The 14,542-nt window shown below is 31.9% G+C and overlaps 1 protein-coding gene across 2 annotated transcripts; it reads right to left on the bottom strand.

The window, feature by feature from the left end:
- Window positions 1-1,078: 1,078 nt before the first annotated feature.
- On the bottom strand, window positions 1,079-13,647 carry LOC145331863 (uncharacterized). 2 transcript variants are annotated; one of them, XM_080176712.1, is made up of 15 exons: window positions 13,533-13,647; window positions 12,408-12,492; window positions 11,350-11,368; window positions 10,398-10,506; window positions 9,157-9,250; window positions 8,645-8,783; window positions 8,278-8,364; window positions 7,538-7,600; window positions 6,842-6,901; window positions 6,526-6,601; window positions 5,880-5,940; window positions 4,869-4,953; window positions 4,535-4,640; window positions 3,986-4,083; window positions 1,079-1,235 (listed from the first exon to the last, which is right to left on the bottom strand). In XM_080176712.1, exons 1-15 carry the CDS (start codon window positions 13,569-13,571, stop codon window positions 1,154-1,156), a joined length of 1,203 nt encoding a protein of 400 aa, XP_080032838.1. In that variant the 5' UTR covers window positions 13,572-13,647; the 3' UTR covers window positions 1,079-1,153. The 2 variants fall into 2 exon arrangements, with proteins under 2 accessions (XP_080032838.1, XP_080032849.1); XM_080176723.1 differs by lacking the exons at window positions 10,398-10,506; window positions 11,350-11,368; window positions 12,408-12,492; window positions 13,533-13,647 and adding an exon at window positions 10,266-10,319.
- Between the last annotated feature and the right edge of the window lie 895 nt (window positions 13,648-14,542).

Below are 14,542 nucleotides of genomic sequence, written 5' to 3'. Positions count from 1 at the left end.
ATGTATAGCAAGATAACTACCTGGATCCACCTGTTATTGACCTTTTTTTTTGCTATTGGCTGTGTTAATATTCTCGACACTATTGATTGATTTTTAAAGACCCAATTGAGAGTTGATACAGTCCTTAGAGTGGGGACATTTAACCCCTTCCCCCTTCTAGTGTTTTACTCTAATTCTACAGTCTTAGATTTCAAAAAGATTGTCCATGTCTTTGATGTGATATAGCAAGCTAGCGTGATAGAAGCATCATTATAATAAGAATTATGTATAAAAATCATATTTGAAAGCGAAGCATTAAAACGGTAGGACAAACGGACTTTAACACTTGTATAGTGTCTGAACTGAATAATCAGAATATAAATGTATGAGAATCGAAACAAAATTGTAAGTAAATTTGTTGAATGAATATACCAAAAATCAGATCAAACGGATAATTAGATCACATAAAAATGAACCTAGTAATAGTGTCGGACTGATTATGACGTAAGAAAAAAGATTAGCCAATGAGAGGCCACTATAAATTTTACCATTTGTCAATAATGGCCTCTCATTGGCTAATTTTTTTTCTTACGTCATAATCAGTCCGACACTATTACTAGGTTCCATGAAAATTTGTTGTTAAAAAGTAGATAAATCAACATGTTTAAAATAGACGTATGGACATTCTAGTAATAATTATAGAGTAGCTACGCTTTCTAAATCATACCTAACTACTAAAGAAATCACCATGCAAAGTTTGAAATCGATAGGACAATTCTAACTTGTTTAAATTAACGAAAAGAGCTAACTGTGACGTACGGACGGACGTCCCGACCCTAATTATAGAAAAGCTTCGCTTTTAAAAATGTACATATCGAAAAATGTACACTTGGGGGAATAGGGTACCTAGGATTCAAAATAACCTAGCCTAACAAAAAATATGGAAAACTACCCCCCTTTATTTTTCATATAAATTTAAATTAAGGAGAGGGGGCAAGGTTCTTTTTGTTTGACTAGGCTCTTTGAGGGTAACTACCTGGAAATGTAATTAATAAAATGATCACTTGGACAATTTTTTTATATATTGTACAATTGATTCTTTTTATTTGAAAGAAAACAAATTTACTGCTTTATTCTTTACCAAAGTATTGTTTAAAAAGTATTTAATGATTGATTACATATAAACAATGTCTGATTCACTATCTGCATCCTTTTCTTTCTTCTTTCTCTGCTTATACACATGAATAATTCCATTCCTACAAAAAAATAACATAAAATACACAATATAATAAAGGGTGACCTTAAAAAACTAATAAATGTTTTTTTTCTGCGAATATACATGAATAATTCAAACACAATATCATACAGGTTGATCCTTAAAAACTGATTATACACAGGAATAATTCTCTTGAATTACTTTCTGTAACAAAAAATGAAATAATATTAATACACAATATCAAAAAGGATGACCATTAAAAAAACTTATTAGTTTTCTTATTTAGAAATTATATTTTCTAGAATCTTTTCCCCCAAATTATTAGATTAAATCTTTTATAAATGGTTTGCTAGACAATTCCTTTTAAGTTGGACTAATTATTTTGTATATTCGCCATCTTGGGTAAAAATCTATTTGGAAATTTTTTATTGGTCATCCTATAAATATGAGTACTATACATATCTGGACTTTATTTGCCAAGATAAAGTAATGTTTGTAAGGGCAACTAGAATTCTTCTCAAGTCTCCCTGCTACGCTCACAGAATAAAATCATACTTAATGTTACCGTAATAAAGACCTATACCAAGTTCTTTTCTCAACAAATATATATGGAGTAGGATATATAAGTTGGAAGGAATTTTAATGTTAGTGGGAGATTTGAAATCTGCATCAAATTTTAAGGATTTTTTATAAAATTCGTTTTTTGTATAATGCGGAAATACAATTTAAGTTAATTAATTTTGACATCTGTGATTGGTGGATTGAAAACTATCTGCGCTCTGATTGGAGAAGCTTAAGTGTCGTACATCATTCACCCAATTAGAGCGCAGGTAGTTTCTAATCCACCTATCCTATTGGTCAAAATTAATTAACTTAAATTGTATTTCCGCTTTTAGATAAAGAATTATACAAAAAACGAATTTTATAAAAAAAAAATCCTTAAAATTTGATGCAGATTTCAAATCTACATTAAAATTCCTTCCAACTTATATATCCTAATATGGAGCATAAAAATTATTGGATTTTTCTCTCTCTATTGTCCGTTTCATTTTCTGCATCAAAGAGATTTACCAAAAAATTCAAGCAAGTTTTTAAGATAGTGTTGAGATATTTTTAATTGAAATTTATATAGAACAAGGACAGTTAGGCCAGAGACAGAGAGGGGACAATAGGCTTTTTATTACACCTGTTTTCTTATTCGTTGGCTTAACAACTTTGGGGACTTTTAAAGAATTTTAATTGTTTGGTTTATTAAGAGTGTCCAAACGTTTTAACATCTAATTGTAATGTACAGAAGGGGTAATTAAGTGTGTTAACATTGGGGATTTACATTAATATATTGGCCATTGTCTTATCCATTTCGATACCTGCAAATAGGTGCAATAAAGAAAATATTTTTGGTCCAGAAGGACAGACAGAAAGTATGTTCACCTATAGAATAGAGTTGCTTCTAAATTTAAACTAAAGGTAATTGCACATGTAAGTGTGCTGTATGATTTCGGAAACTACTCAAGAAGGTCCTAGGACAAAGGCAGGAGTCCCAAACATCGGAGAGGACAAACGCAGGAGTGGACTTTTAACCTAACCAAGCCTATTTTAAACCATATTTTAGGTTTTTTAAATCCCTAACCCCTACGGAGGGCTTATTTGTGTATTCATAACTTAACCTAACCTAACCTGTATAGTAATACTTAAAGAGAATCTCAGGAAGGGAAGGGAACAATGGGCTGTTACACTATTCCCCAAATAGTTTTATTAAAAAGTTTTCCTATTCGTTGGTTTTCAACTTCATTGAATTTTGATTGGTTGGTTCATTAAGTTGCGTGTCCGAAAGTTTCAACCAGTAATTGTAATTTACATAAGAGGTTATTTTGTGTATCATCAGTGGGAATTTACAGCAATTCATCGGACATTGGCTTATTCCTTTAGATCCCTGGAAATTTTCACTATAAATATTATCTTAATTTTGTGTCTATCGCCAATACAAACAATGGAAGGGTAAAAATGTCTGTACTTCCCCAAATACTAATTAAAGAGTAGCAACTCTATAGATAAGAATTAACTTAATTTTGTGTCTATCGCCAAAACAAACAAAGGAAGGGTAAAAATGTCTGTACTTCCCCAAATACTAATTACAGAGTAACAACTCTACACTACAAATATTACCTTAAATTTGTGTCTATCGCCAATACAAACAGAGGAAGGGTTAAAAGTATCTGCACATCCAACCAAATACTAATTATAGTGTAGCAACTCTATAGATAAGAATTACCTTAATTTTGTGTCTATCGCCAAAACAAACAATGGAAGGGTAAAGATGTCTGCACATCCAACCAAATACTAATTATAGTGTAGCAACTCTATAGATAAGAATTACCTTAATTTTGTGTCTATCGCCAATACAAACAAAGGAAGGGTAAAAATGTCTGTACTTCCCCAAATACTAATTATAAAGTAGCAACTATATAGATAAGAATTACCTTAATTGTGTGTCTATCGCCAAAACAAACAGAGGAAGAGTAAAGATGTCTGTACTTCCCCAAATACTAATTATAGAGTAGCAACTCTACACTACAAATATTACCTTAATTGTGTGTCTATCGCCAATACAAACAATGGAAGGGTAAAAATGTCTGTACTTCCCCAAATACTAATTATAGAGTAGCAACTCTATAGATAAGAATTACCTTAATTTTGTGTCTATCGCTAATACAAACAATGGAAGGGTAAAGATGCCTGCACTTCCCTAAATACTAATTATAGAGTAGCAACTCTATAGATAAGAATTACCTTAATTTTGTGTCTATCGCCAAAACAAACAATGGAAGGGTAAAAATATCTGCCCACCCAACCAAATATTTCAACAACAGAATGTGGAAATTGGTTAGCTAAAAATATATAAAGAAAATGATAATCAAATTGGAAAATTAAAGAATAGTTATTTCTCGCATCGTATTATAAACGGCTTTCCGCGGATATAGAATGTACAATTATGAGATTAAAACTAGTTTTTTTTAGCCCCGAGGTGCCGAAGAAAACTGGATATAATACGATGCTAGACATAGTTTTTTTTTTATGAGAACCGGTTCCTATCCACCGGATTAGAATGAATACGAGACAAAAGTTTCTTTATATAATTCATTTTGTCTGTCCGTCAAAGAAATGAAATTTACTTGGCTTCTATTAAAGATGTCCGTCGGGTAAAAAATAGGCTGAATGAAATATCGTCTTTAAAAATAGAAATAATTTTCAATATATTTCAAATAAGTTCCTTGTGGGGGGGGGGGGGGGGTTCTGTGCGCGACTGGGTACTTTAAGGGAAACCGCCAGGCTACTTACTCCAGGAAAATACTGTGGAAAGATGCCTTCGGCCAGGATAAAGTTGATGGAATAGTTGACAGTGAAGCTGATGGCAACAATGTAGGAGAGAAACCAGGTTCGCAATCTAAATATATTAAGAATGACAACATCCATAAGTAGCGAAGCATTAACAAAAAATGAATGGATAATCGGACAAAGTAAGTTTTAGAACTGATAAAAAATATTATGAACAGGCTAACTAAAGTGGTTTTAATGTTATGATTGTACATTTTTAGAATCGTAGAAAACTGGATATAATACGATGCTATACATTGCTGAGAACCGGTTCTAATCCAGCGGATATTAATCTTACCTGGATGGTATGTGAGGGTATTCAGACCTTAGGAAACAGCGGCGTAGGAAGAAAAGCATTTCTACAATACTCGCTAAGAATGGTCCTAAATATATGTAGATACTTTAAAATCAAAGCTTTTTTACATACGTATAAGTTAGATATTAAAGTTGTTAACTGTAAAAAAAAATTAACAGATACGCCCATGGAGGCCTCTCGGGATACTTGAGGAATGGGGAGTTAAATTACATATCCCATCTTTTTAAATTTTAGGTTTAAAAAGCAAAAACATTTTTTTATTTGGGGGGGGGGAGAAAAGGAGAACCCGATCGGTTCAGTGGCTAGCGAGATCCATCGATACAGACAGACAAACAAACAAAAAGACACCCTGTTACTTTATTATAAAGATTAGTATTTTTAGTTTCAAAGCACTTTGTCTGTTCTTCAGTCCGCAACGCTAAAAAAGAAGGTTTCTCGGTTACTATGGTAAAATATAAAAAAAGTAAAAAAGTCGTCCAAATAAGACAATGTAAATTAAAATGTCGTCCTACTGAGAACAATGAATCAGAAATTAGGATATTGTAATGTTATATATATTTTGTGAAATCAAATAGATTTTTTTTATTAGAGACAGTAGCATAGTTCCGGGGTTGGTTTTAGGTTGTTTTCAATTAGAATGAACCCTTATGATGGCTTTATGCTAATTTTTGCCCTCACCCCTTTAAAAAACTAGATGTCTGTCTGTAGCCTAAGATATCTGTAACAACTGGATTTACATGGTTCACCTTTTCATAAAAGCTTCTTATGGTCCAAAGAAGGCTTTAAACTATTTTAGGGAAGGTTATCTACACTGCACTGATTGAGAAATCGCAACTAAAAATATCAACACTCTTTTACCTCCCAAATTTAAAAAGAATTAAATTGAATGAAAGAGGAGGGTTGACTTATTCTTTATCCCCACCACAACACTTTCTTCAATTGCACCTAGATATCTCTCAGGGAGTAGTTACTGGATATTAATGTAAAGTTTACCAAAAATAACAGGAATGCCCACAAGAAGAATCCAATTAATGAAATCCAAAATTTCTAGTTCCTGAAAGAAAATCTTATAATAGTTATTTCTCGCATCGTATTATAAACAGCTTTCCGCAAATATAGAATGTACAATTATAAGATTAAAACCAGTTTTTTTAGCCCCGAGGGGCCGAAGGCACGAGTTTCTTTGTTTAAGGTCTGTTTAGGGATATCAAATAGACCATAGATTTCTTGTATTTCTTGTAAATCTTGTATTTTTGGATTGAATCATATGAGACTGAAAAAAGGTCCATCTGTTATTTTTTTTTAATTTGGCGGATTAATGTGTGTGATTGACAATCTAGTGTAATAAAGCTATTTAGTATGGAATAGATGTAATTGAAATGGATGTAGAATTTACGTGTATGTATTGGCTGGGGAAAATTAGTCGTTAATTTAGGTTGCTATGATGGACTTAAATTATTGTTCAGTACTTTCATCCACTAGGAGGATTGGGGATGAAGTTAAGATGTTGGATGGGGTATGTCGTTTTTTTTAAGTACATGAAAATCTGTTGCAACATCCATGTATTAATATATCGATTTATTTTAAGTATTGAAACAAGAATGACAACATTTGAAGCAGTAAATAAGAAAAAAGTTACCTTTTTGTAAATTTTGCAGTAGGCAACATCAAAATCTCTGACAATTGTTATTTCTTTTGTAGAATTTGCTTCTGGTCTTTAACAAGAAAAGATGATAGTAGTTATTTATTGCTACGTATTATATACACAGCTATCCGTTGATATTAAATATTAATTATGAGATTTCAACCAGTTGTTAGACCCGAGGAACTGGTTTTTATTTAGGATTTTCATTTTAATTTTCGTGGAAAATCGGAAATGATGCAATACCTGATTTTTTCAGTATCGGATTCGAAGCCTTACTGGAATATTTAATTATTTAATTAAAATTTCTTACCTAATTAAAAGTTCTCTTGATTGTACATTTATCGGTGTGGTTTTATCCGGATCATATAAACTGAAAACATTGATGTCAACATCCAAAAATAGCGGAGCTAAAAAATCATGGATTAACATGCAGAAAAAGTGAACTATAGAGCAATGTCATTAAAAAAAAAACATTATACTTGATAACATTTATTTTAAAATTTATAATAACGTTAAAATCTAGAAATTGATCTAGCACCCAAAACCCACTTGGTGGAAATATTTAAAATGTGAACTTATTAAATCCTTGGAAATTTCAGTCGTCTATCTTGAATAGGAATCAAGAAAAACCTAAGAATGATCTTGCACCCCATGCAATATGCAAATTAGAATGTTAATTTATTCAATCCCTAAAAATTTCATCATTTTATCTTGAAAAGGAGAAAATTAAAAATCTAGGAATCTACCCTAAATAATTGAAAGTATAATAGTTATTTCTCGCATCGTATTGTAAACAGCTTTCCGCGGATATAGAATGTACAATTATAAGATTAAAACCAGTTTTTTTAGCCGGTGCCTTCGGCTAAAAAAAACTGGTTTTAATCTTATGATTGTACATTTTTATATTTGTAGAAAGCTAGATATGATACGATGCTAGACATAGTTTTTTCGTATGGATAAGAACCGGTTCCTATCCACCGGATTCGAATGAATACGAGAAACTTACTTTACTAGTCCAAGCATTCCACAAAATATCCATAAAGCAACAACCATTATTTGTTGGGGTAACCTAAAAAAAATAATCCTTATACTAAAGTAACAGGATGTTTGTCTGAGTGTCTGTGTATCTGTGTGTCTATGTGTTTGTACCGAAAGATCTTGCTAACCGCTGAACCGATTGGGTTCTTCTTAACAGGGTAGATTCTCATATGTCCCGGGAAGATTTTAACTATTTTGGGGGAGGTTTCCACCATCCTCCCAAGATGAATCACAATTAATTGAAAAAAAGTTTAAATATTTCTGCCGTATAGTGTCGCTAGCAAAGTCTCGCTAGCGTAGTCGCGCTGCATAGAAAGATGAATTTAACAGCTGATAACATAGACGAATTATTTCTCAAATTAGATATTTAAAATAAAAAAAAACATTTAAATGCCACTAGAGGCCTCTTGGGGGCGTAGCCGCTAGTATAATATATTGCAGCTACGCCCCTAGAAGCTAAGCATCTCTATAATCAAGTCCATGAAGTGTTTTACTTAGACAATATTTCTATTATGCAGTATACAAATTTAATTACAATTTGTTCATTTTTTATACCTTTATATTCTAATTATTCACTGGTTCTCATAATCTACAAGTGTTTAAGCCCGTTAATATCGTTTCAGAGCTTCGCCTTTTGGGTGTTGTCTTTAAAGTTGACTTTAGGGCTTTTAAATAATGTAGCATTTCAAAATGTGAATAATATGTTACCTGGGACCTTCGTAGATAGTAACAGCTTTCTTCCTATTCCTTTTCTGTTCTGGGGTTGGTATGGTCCAGTCTGGGGAGAGGGGTGGGCTAGATAGATAGATAGGTAGATAGATAGATAGATAGATAGATAGATAGATAGATAGATAGATAGATAGATAGATAGATAGATAGATAGATAGATAGATAGATAGATAGATAGATAGATAGATAGATAGATAGATAGATAGATAGATAGATAGATAGATAGATAGATAGATAGATAGATATATAGATAGATAGATAGATAGATATATAGATAGATAGATAGATAGATAGATAGATAGATAGATAGATAGATAGATAGATAGATAGATAGGTGAATGTATACCTATCCTCGCCATCTCTAGCGCCATATTGAGCCACCGAACTCGCGACTGTCTTGACCACAGCAAAGAACTTGATGGATTTCTTTAGAATACCCCGGCTGCGAAGTTCTGCCCGACGTCCGGCTGCAAATGTGTGCCAGGCTATAATAGAATACATTAGGTTTAGAGATGATACCTGCTATATTATCAGGGAGGGAGGGGACATTGGGATGTTTAATACACTGGTCCCCAAAAATTTACAATCACGTTTCTTATCTATTAACTTTACAACTTTTGGGACTTTAATTGAATTTTGATTAGTTGGTTCATTAAGTTAAGTGTCTAAACGTTTCAATTACTAATTCTAATCTACAGATGTGGGAATTTTGTGTATCATTAGGGATATACAATATTTCTTTAATAGAAAAATTATTTAGCCTCCATTCTTCAAATAATTTTTCACAATAGACCATGGGAGTATACCCAGAGCACCAGAGTATGCTATTGTGTACAAAGTATAGAACTCTAAACTTACCAAGGATCATAATGGACCATGGGAGTATACCCAGAGCACCAGAATTCGCAATTGTGTACAAAGTACAGAACTCTAAGCTCACGTACTCTTCACTCTAAATATAATTTACAGATTAAATAGGTCAAAAGATTTTAATACCTTTTTTTTAGTAGCAGATCTACTCTTTAATTCCGTCTGTCCTTTCATCTGACAGACAAGGGTAGAGGGAAACGTAATTTTGTAAGCTCCTGTTAATAATACACGGCTGAAACTTTTTGTCAGCATTCCCGTCATTAAAGAGCTTAATTAACTATGTTTTCGGCTATTTTTTATATTTTTCACATATTTCCCCTTAAATTTGATGTTTTTGGTCAGATTTTTTATAATTTTTAAAAGATTATAGTATCAAAGATAATCACGTAGCGCATCAACTCGTCGCCGGGGAGGTGGTAGGTTCGAATCTCGGGCCGACACCACGTCATAACTATAGACGTTAAAAATGGTTCCTACTGCTGCTATGTCAGGTGCACTACATAAATAGTAAGTGTAGGGGGAATGCATTGGCCCATAAGATAATTCTACCCATTGTTCTGAGCATCCAGTATGTAATTTACTATGACCGTCGATCTGTCATTTTTCATACAAAATAAAATAAGGTTTTGTGTTAACTTGGACGTATTCCCATTCACGATTTTTTTGTGCATCGCTATTTATGGATGTTGTCATCCATGTTTTATGGACAAAACCAATACATTACTTTTCTTTTAACAATATTATTGACTTTTAATAAAATTTTGTCTATCATTTAAAAGCGAGGCTGTTTGGGGATTTTCCTCATATTGCAACTTGACCACAAACCAACCTTTCAAGAACAAAACTAATTTTGATAATTATTTCATCGAATGTTAGATTAAGTAAAGATTCGAAACGCCCACTGGAAAAATGTCTCATAGGAAAAAAGACCAAGTAGGGATAAAACTCCCCCCGCAGGGGCTAAAAAAACTTATATTTTCATGAGACCTTTATTGATGGCCGATTTCAAACTTTCATAGAATATTAGTTGTTACAACAATCCAATAGATTCTGATAGGGAAGTTGGTCTGTCTGTCCGTCAGTACCTAAATACTAACCTTTGCATAAGCGTAGCTGATATAAATACTTGACATTGGTTTGACAATATTACTGACCAAAAGGTTAGATAGGGTGATATTGCTATGTATCGGGAAGTCTGTCTGTCTGTCTGACATTCCCTAAATACTAACCTTTGCATAAGCGTAGCTGATATAAATACTGGACATTGGTTTGACAATATTGCTGACCAATAGATTGGAGAGAGTTATATTGAGAATTAGAACATGGTAGTTGGAGGCCTGTTTTTAGCAGATATTTAAATCATAGAATTTTAGGAAAATTTCTGGTAGGAAGGAGACATTGCACTGTAATTTGCACTGGTAACCAAAGTTTTATAAGCATATTATCTTATTCTTTGGCTTAAAAACTTTGGGTACTTTTGTTAAATTTTTTTTGGTTGGTTCCAAACTAGCAGTGCTTAAATTTTCAAAATTTTTATCTATAGAAGGAGTAATTTAGTTTATCATAGATGGTATTATACATCAATTTATCATCCAATGTCTTATCTCTTAAGATCTATTGGAATGTTTATTTTAAAGATTTTACCCGCCAAAGATGCTTTGTAATAAATTTTGCACGGAATTTTTTATTACTAATACTCTGTTTACATAAAGGCTGCGCCAATTGCATCTAGGGGCTCTGTATTCTAAGGGGAGGAAGGGATGTAAAGTAAAGATACCTAAAAAACATCATATCCCTTTTAAATAGAAATAAATAGCTTAAAACTATTCCAAAAACGTTGTTCTCGTCAAAATGGATATCAAAAATAGTTTATGGTTTTTTAAGATCTTAGCATGCAGACAAAAAAGAATTACAATATAAAATTGTGTTATCCTTTTATAAAAGTAATATGATCTCTGTATGTTTGTCTGTCTGTACCGAAGAGTTTTGCTAACCGCTGAACCGATGTGGTTCTCCTTTACAGGGTAGCTTCTCAATCTAAAACTAAAATAAATATAAGGTTATCGAATTTAACCCCCTCCCTCAGAGGCCTCTAGGCGTAGCTGCTAGTAGGAATGTAAAGAGGTATAAAAACAGGTAAATTACAGTTTGACTCGTCTTCAATATCTAAATATCCGTTCCAGAATGCCAGGTGTCTCCTATGCCAATGGATAAATTGAAAAATTAAAAAATGATAATGGAAAAAGATTAATCATCATGAAAACTAACGCCTTATGAAATTTTGAAAAAAATCTTTTTTCTTGTGTAAGTATCGGAGCACTATAAAATATCTAGAAATTATTTGTAACATATAATAACTTTTGGAGACCACAGTTTTAGAGTTCCCTTGGCTATAAAAAAAACATAGAATTGGTGAAAAAAACTACACTTTTTTTGAAAAGGGCATTTAGCAAAAAATGTTTTCACTATTTAATATTTTTCATTAATATTTCATCTTATTCTTTCTAGATTATTTTAAAGCTAAATAAGGACAGTGAAGAAATAGTGTTGAGATTTCCTTTATGTGCATTTAAAAATTGTATCTTTTTATTGTAAAATGGGTGTAGAATATACGTTGATATTATGACAGGGTAAAAATTTGGATCTACTGCAGTTCACGGTAAAATATTGCTGGTAAGCAATATTTCCAAAAATCTATGAATTTTAAAGGCTGCTAGCTGCCAAACGGCTGAACGTACAGATCAAATCCGCATACTATTTTAAGCGGCATAAGAAGGCCTACAAATAATCTGGAATAGCCAAGATCAAATGATGCAAAGGGAAAGCTTCATTGAAAACAAAACGCTTAAAATAGGTCTTTTTCGCGCATTTCTCTGCACTGCGAGATAATTATGCATTATTGATTTATTGCTATTCCAGATTAATTGTAGGCCTTCTTATGCCGCTTAAAACAGTGTGCGGGCATGATCTGTACGTTTAGCCGTTTGGCAGCTAGCAGCCTTTAAAAATCATAGATTTTTGGAAATATTGCCTACCAGCAATATTTCACGGTGAACTGCAGTAGATCCAAAAATTTTCTTCAATTTAGGTTGGTAACATGGACATCCTTTATTAGCTAGTTCGTTCAAATACAATTTTCACTTTATTAGTGTACATGATAATCTGGTCCAGAGATTTTAATAAATCCATTATTGTAGATCAAAAGATGAATTTGTATAAAGTTTTATTGGTCCATTCCTTGATGGCATTGAATAGTAGATTGTTCAAGACTGTTCCAAATACGGTGAAGGAAAGCTGGGATAAGGCTAAGCCACATGTCTCATACTATGAAAAAAAAACAATGAAAAAACACCCATAGGTAGCGAAGCACAAAAAGATCATTGTTGCTATTATGAAAAATAATAATCACGAAACCTTTTAATGTATTTTTATTTTTCGATAATTATATTTTGTAACATGACTGATAGTCTGACGTACAAAGAAAATTACATACTGGATGTTCATTGGTATAGGGAATCTTCGTAAAATAAATTTCAGTCGTCTATCTTAATTAGCAGCTGAGTTACGGACTGACTGACAGACAACGTAAATTAGAGAGTAGCTTCGCTACTAATAAATATACGTCATATGTGATGATTCCTGTAACAGTTGGGTACAATTTAAAAGACAAAGTAAATCTATAATCATTTCCAGAAAGTCCATAATTTTATTTCAACATTATGTTTTTTTTCATATGATATTAGGGGTTTTTTTCATAAATGACAGACAGAAAAAAATAAATTAAGAAAAATAGACAGATAGAAAGACATACAGACAGAAAGATAGACAGAAAGTGTCCCGCCTGTGACCTTAACATTAATCAATGATTATTCAAGTCAACCTGTAGCTTACCTTTTGATTGCCTAAAATATATACATTTTTTATAATCGCACAGAGACCCTATTTCTTCTCCACTTTCCTATCCCCCCCCCCCCCTACTTTTCCTAAACAACCGTCCTTGCATATTGCTGTATATAGTGTACATATATTACTTATATAAAAAGATCGCTTTAAAAAAAACATTTAAATCGAAGTCTAAAATTAAAAGGCTGTCAACACCGCCCTCAGGCGTTTTTTAGTCCTTGGATACTTGTATTATATTGTGTTAAACCTATAGTATTCATTGTTTATAAAAATAGTTTATTAATAAATTCTTAATACAATGTAATTACCATTTATGAATGTTGAATATTAAATGTATATGTTGTTTTGTCCCAATAAATATTTGAATTTGAATTTGAATTTGAATTTGAGACAGACTGAAAGACAAGAACAATTATAGAGAATCTTCGCAATGAAAGTTTTAAAATATACTTATTACTTACAGTACTAAAATCAGTGCCATCAAAGCCAAACGGCAACATCTTTATCCAATGATTATTTCATTTTCTAGATAATTAAAATAATAAGCAATAATAATATAAGGTAAGCAAAAAAAAATATTTTAAAAGAAGGTGTATTAACTTTTTTACTTTTTATTTAAGATAGCTAGCCGGTTCTTTTAGTAAGTAGTAGATGTAAAATTTTCAGAAATGCAATCGGTTTTTTTGTAGACCTCTTATTTTTTAAGTAATTTAAGTTTTTTTTTTAAATTAAGTCGATTTTAAGGTACTAAAATGCATCAAAAAAAGAAAGAAAATGGCCATTATGAACAAAAATAGTAAGATCTTTAATTTGACACCTTACTTTTTCAATTCTGTCAAGTAATTATTGAAAAAAACTATTTTTTTAAACCCACGAGAATAAAAACTTTGAAGTAAATTTTATCATTACCAAGGCATAAGAAATAGGCGTTATATATACTGTTAGAATGAGAAAAATATTACAAATCCATTCTAAGCAAAATTGAAATAAAAAGTTTACTACAATATAGTTTACTAGAGGCAGCGTTCTAAAATTAGACCGCTATTGGCTAGATGGAATATCAACCTTTTTCTTCCATTGTCCTATCCCTAAAAATTAAACTTTTTCTTCCATTGTCCAATCTCTGAATATCAATCTTTTTCTTCCATTGTCCAATCTCTGAATATCAATATTTTTCTCCATTGTCCAATCTCTGAATATCAACCTTTTTCTTCTATTGACCTTTCCTTGAATATTATTTTTTTCTTACATTCTCCTTTCCCTGAATACTAATTTTTTACTTCCATTGTCTCTTACCTGAATATAATTTTTTGATTTCCTTTGTCCTTTCTCTGAATATTAATTTTTTACTCTCTTTGTCTTTTCCCCTACTATTAACCTTTTTTCTTCCATTGTCCTATCTCTAAATATTATTTTTTTAACTTCCATTGTCCTATCCCCGAGGCCGCGTTCTAAAATTATCACGCGATTG

This window comes from Acartia tonsa, chromosome 1 (assembly GCF_053477335.1).
Source record: "Acartia tonsa isolate MP-2025a chromosome 1, ASM5347733v1, whole genome shotgun sequence".
Classification (NCBI taxonomy): Eukaryota; Metazoa; Arthropoda; class Copepoda; order Calanoida; family Acartiidae; genus Acartia; species Acartia tonsa.
Note: the sequence above shows the minus strand (reverse complement) of the source record. Positions and strands in the feature narration are given on the sequence as shown.

Excerpts from the sequence above, each read along its gene's own strand:
- LOC145331863 (XM_080176712.1), bottom strand. The coding sequence starts at position 13,571 with ATGTTGCCGTTTGGCTTTGATGGCACTGATTTTAGTACT. Across the intron at positions 5,941-6,525 it reads ACTGCAAAATTTACAAAAAG|GAACTAGAAATTTTGGATTT; the intron begins GTAACTTTTTTC and ends ATTTTCTTTCAG. Across the intron at positions 4,641-4,868 it reads TACCCTCACATACCATCCAG|ATTGCGAACCTGGTTTCTCT; the intron begins GTAAGATTAATA and ends TAATATATTTAG.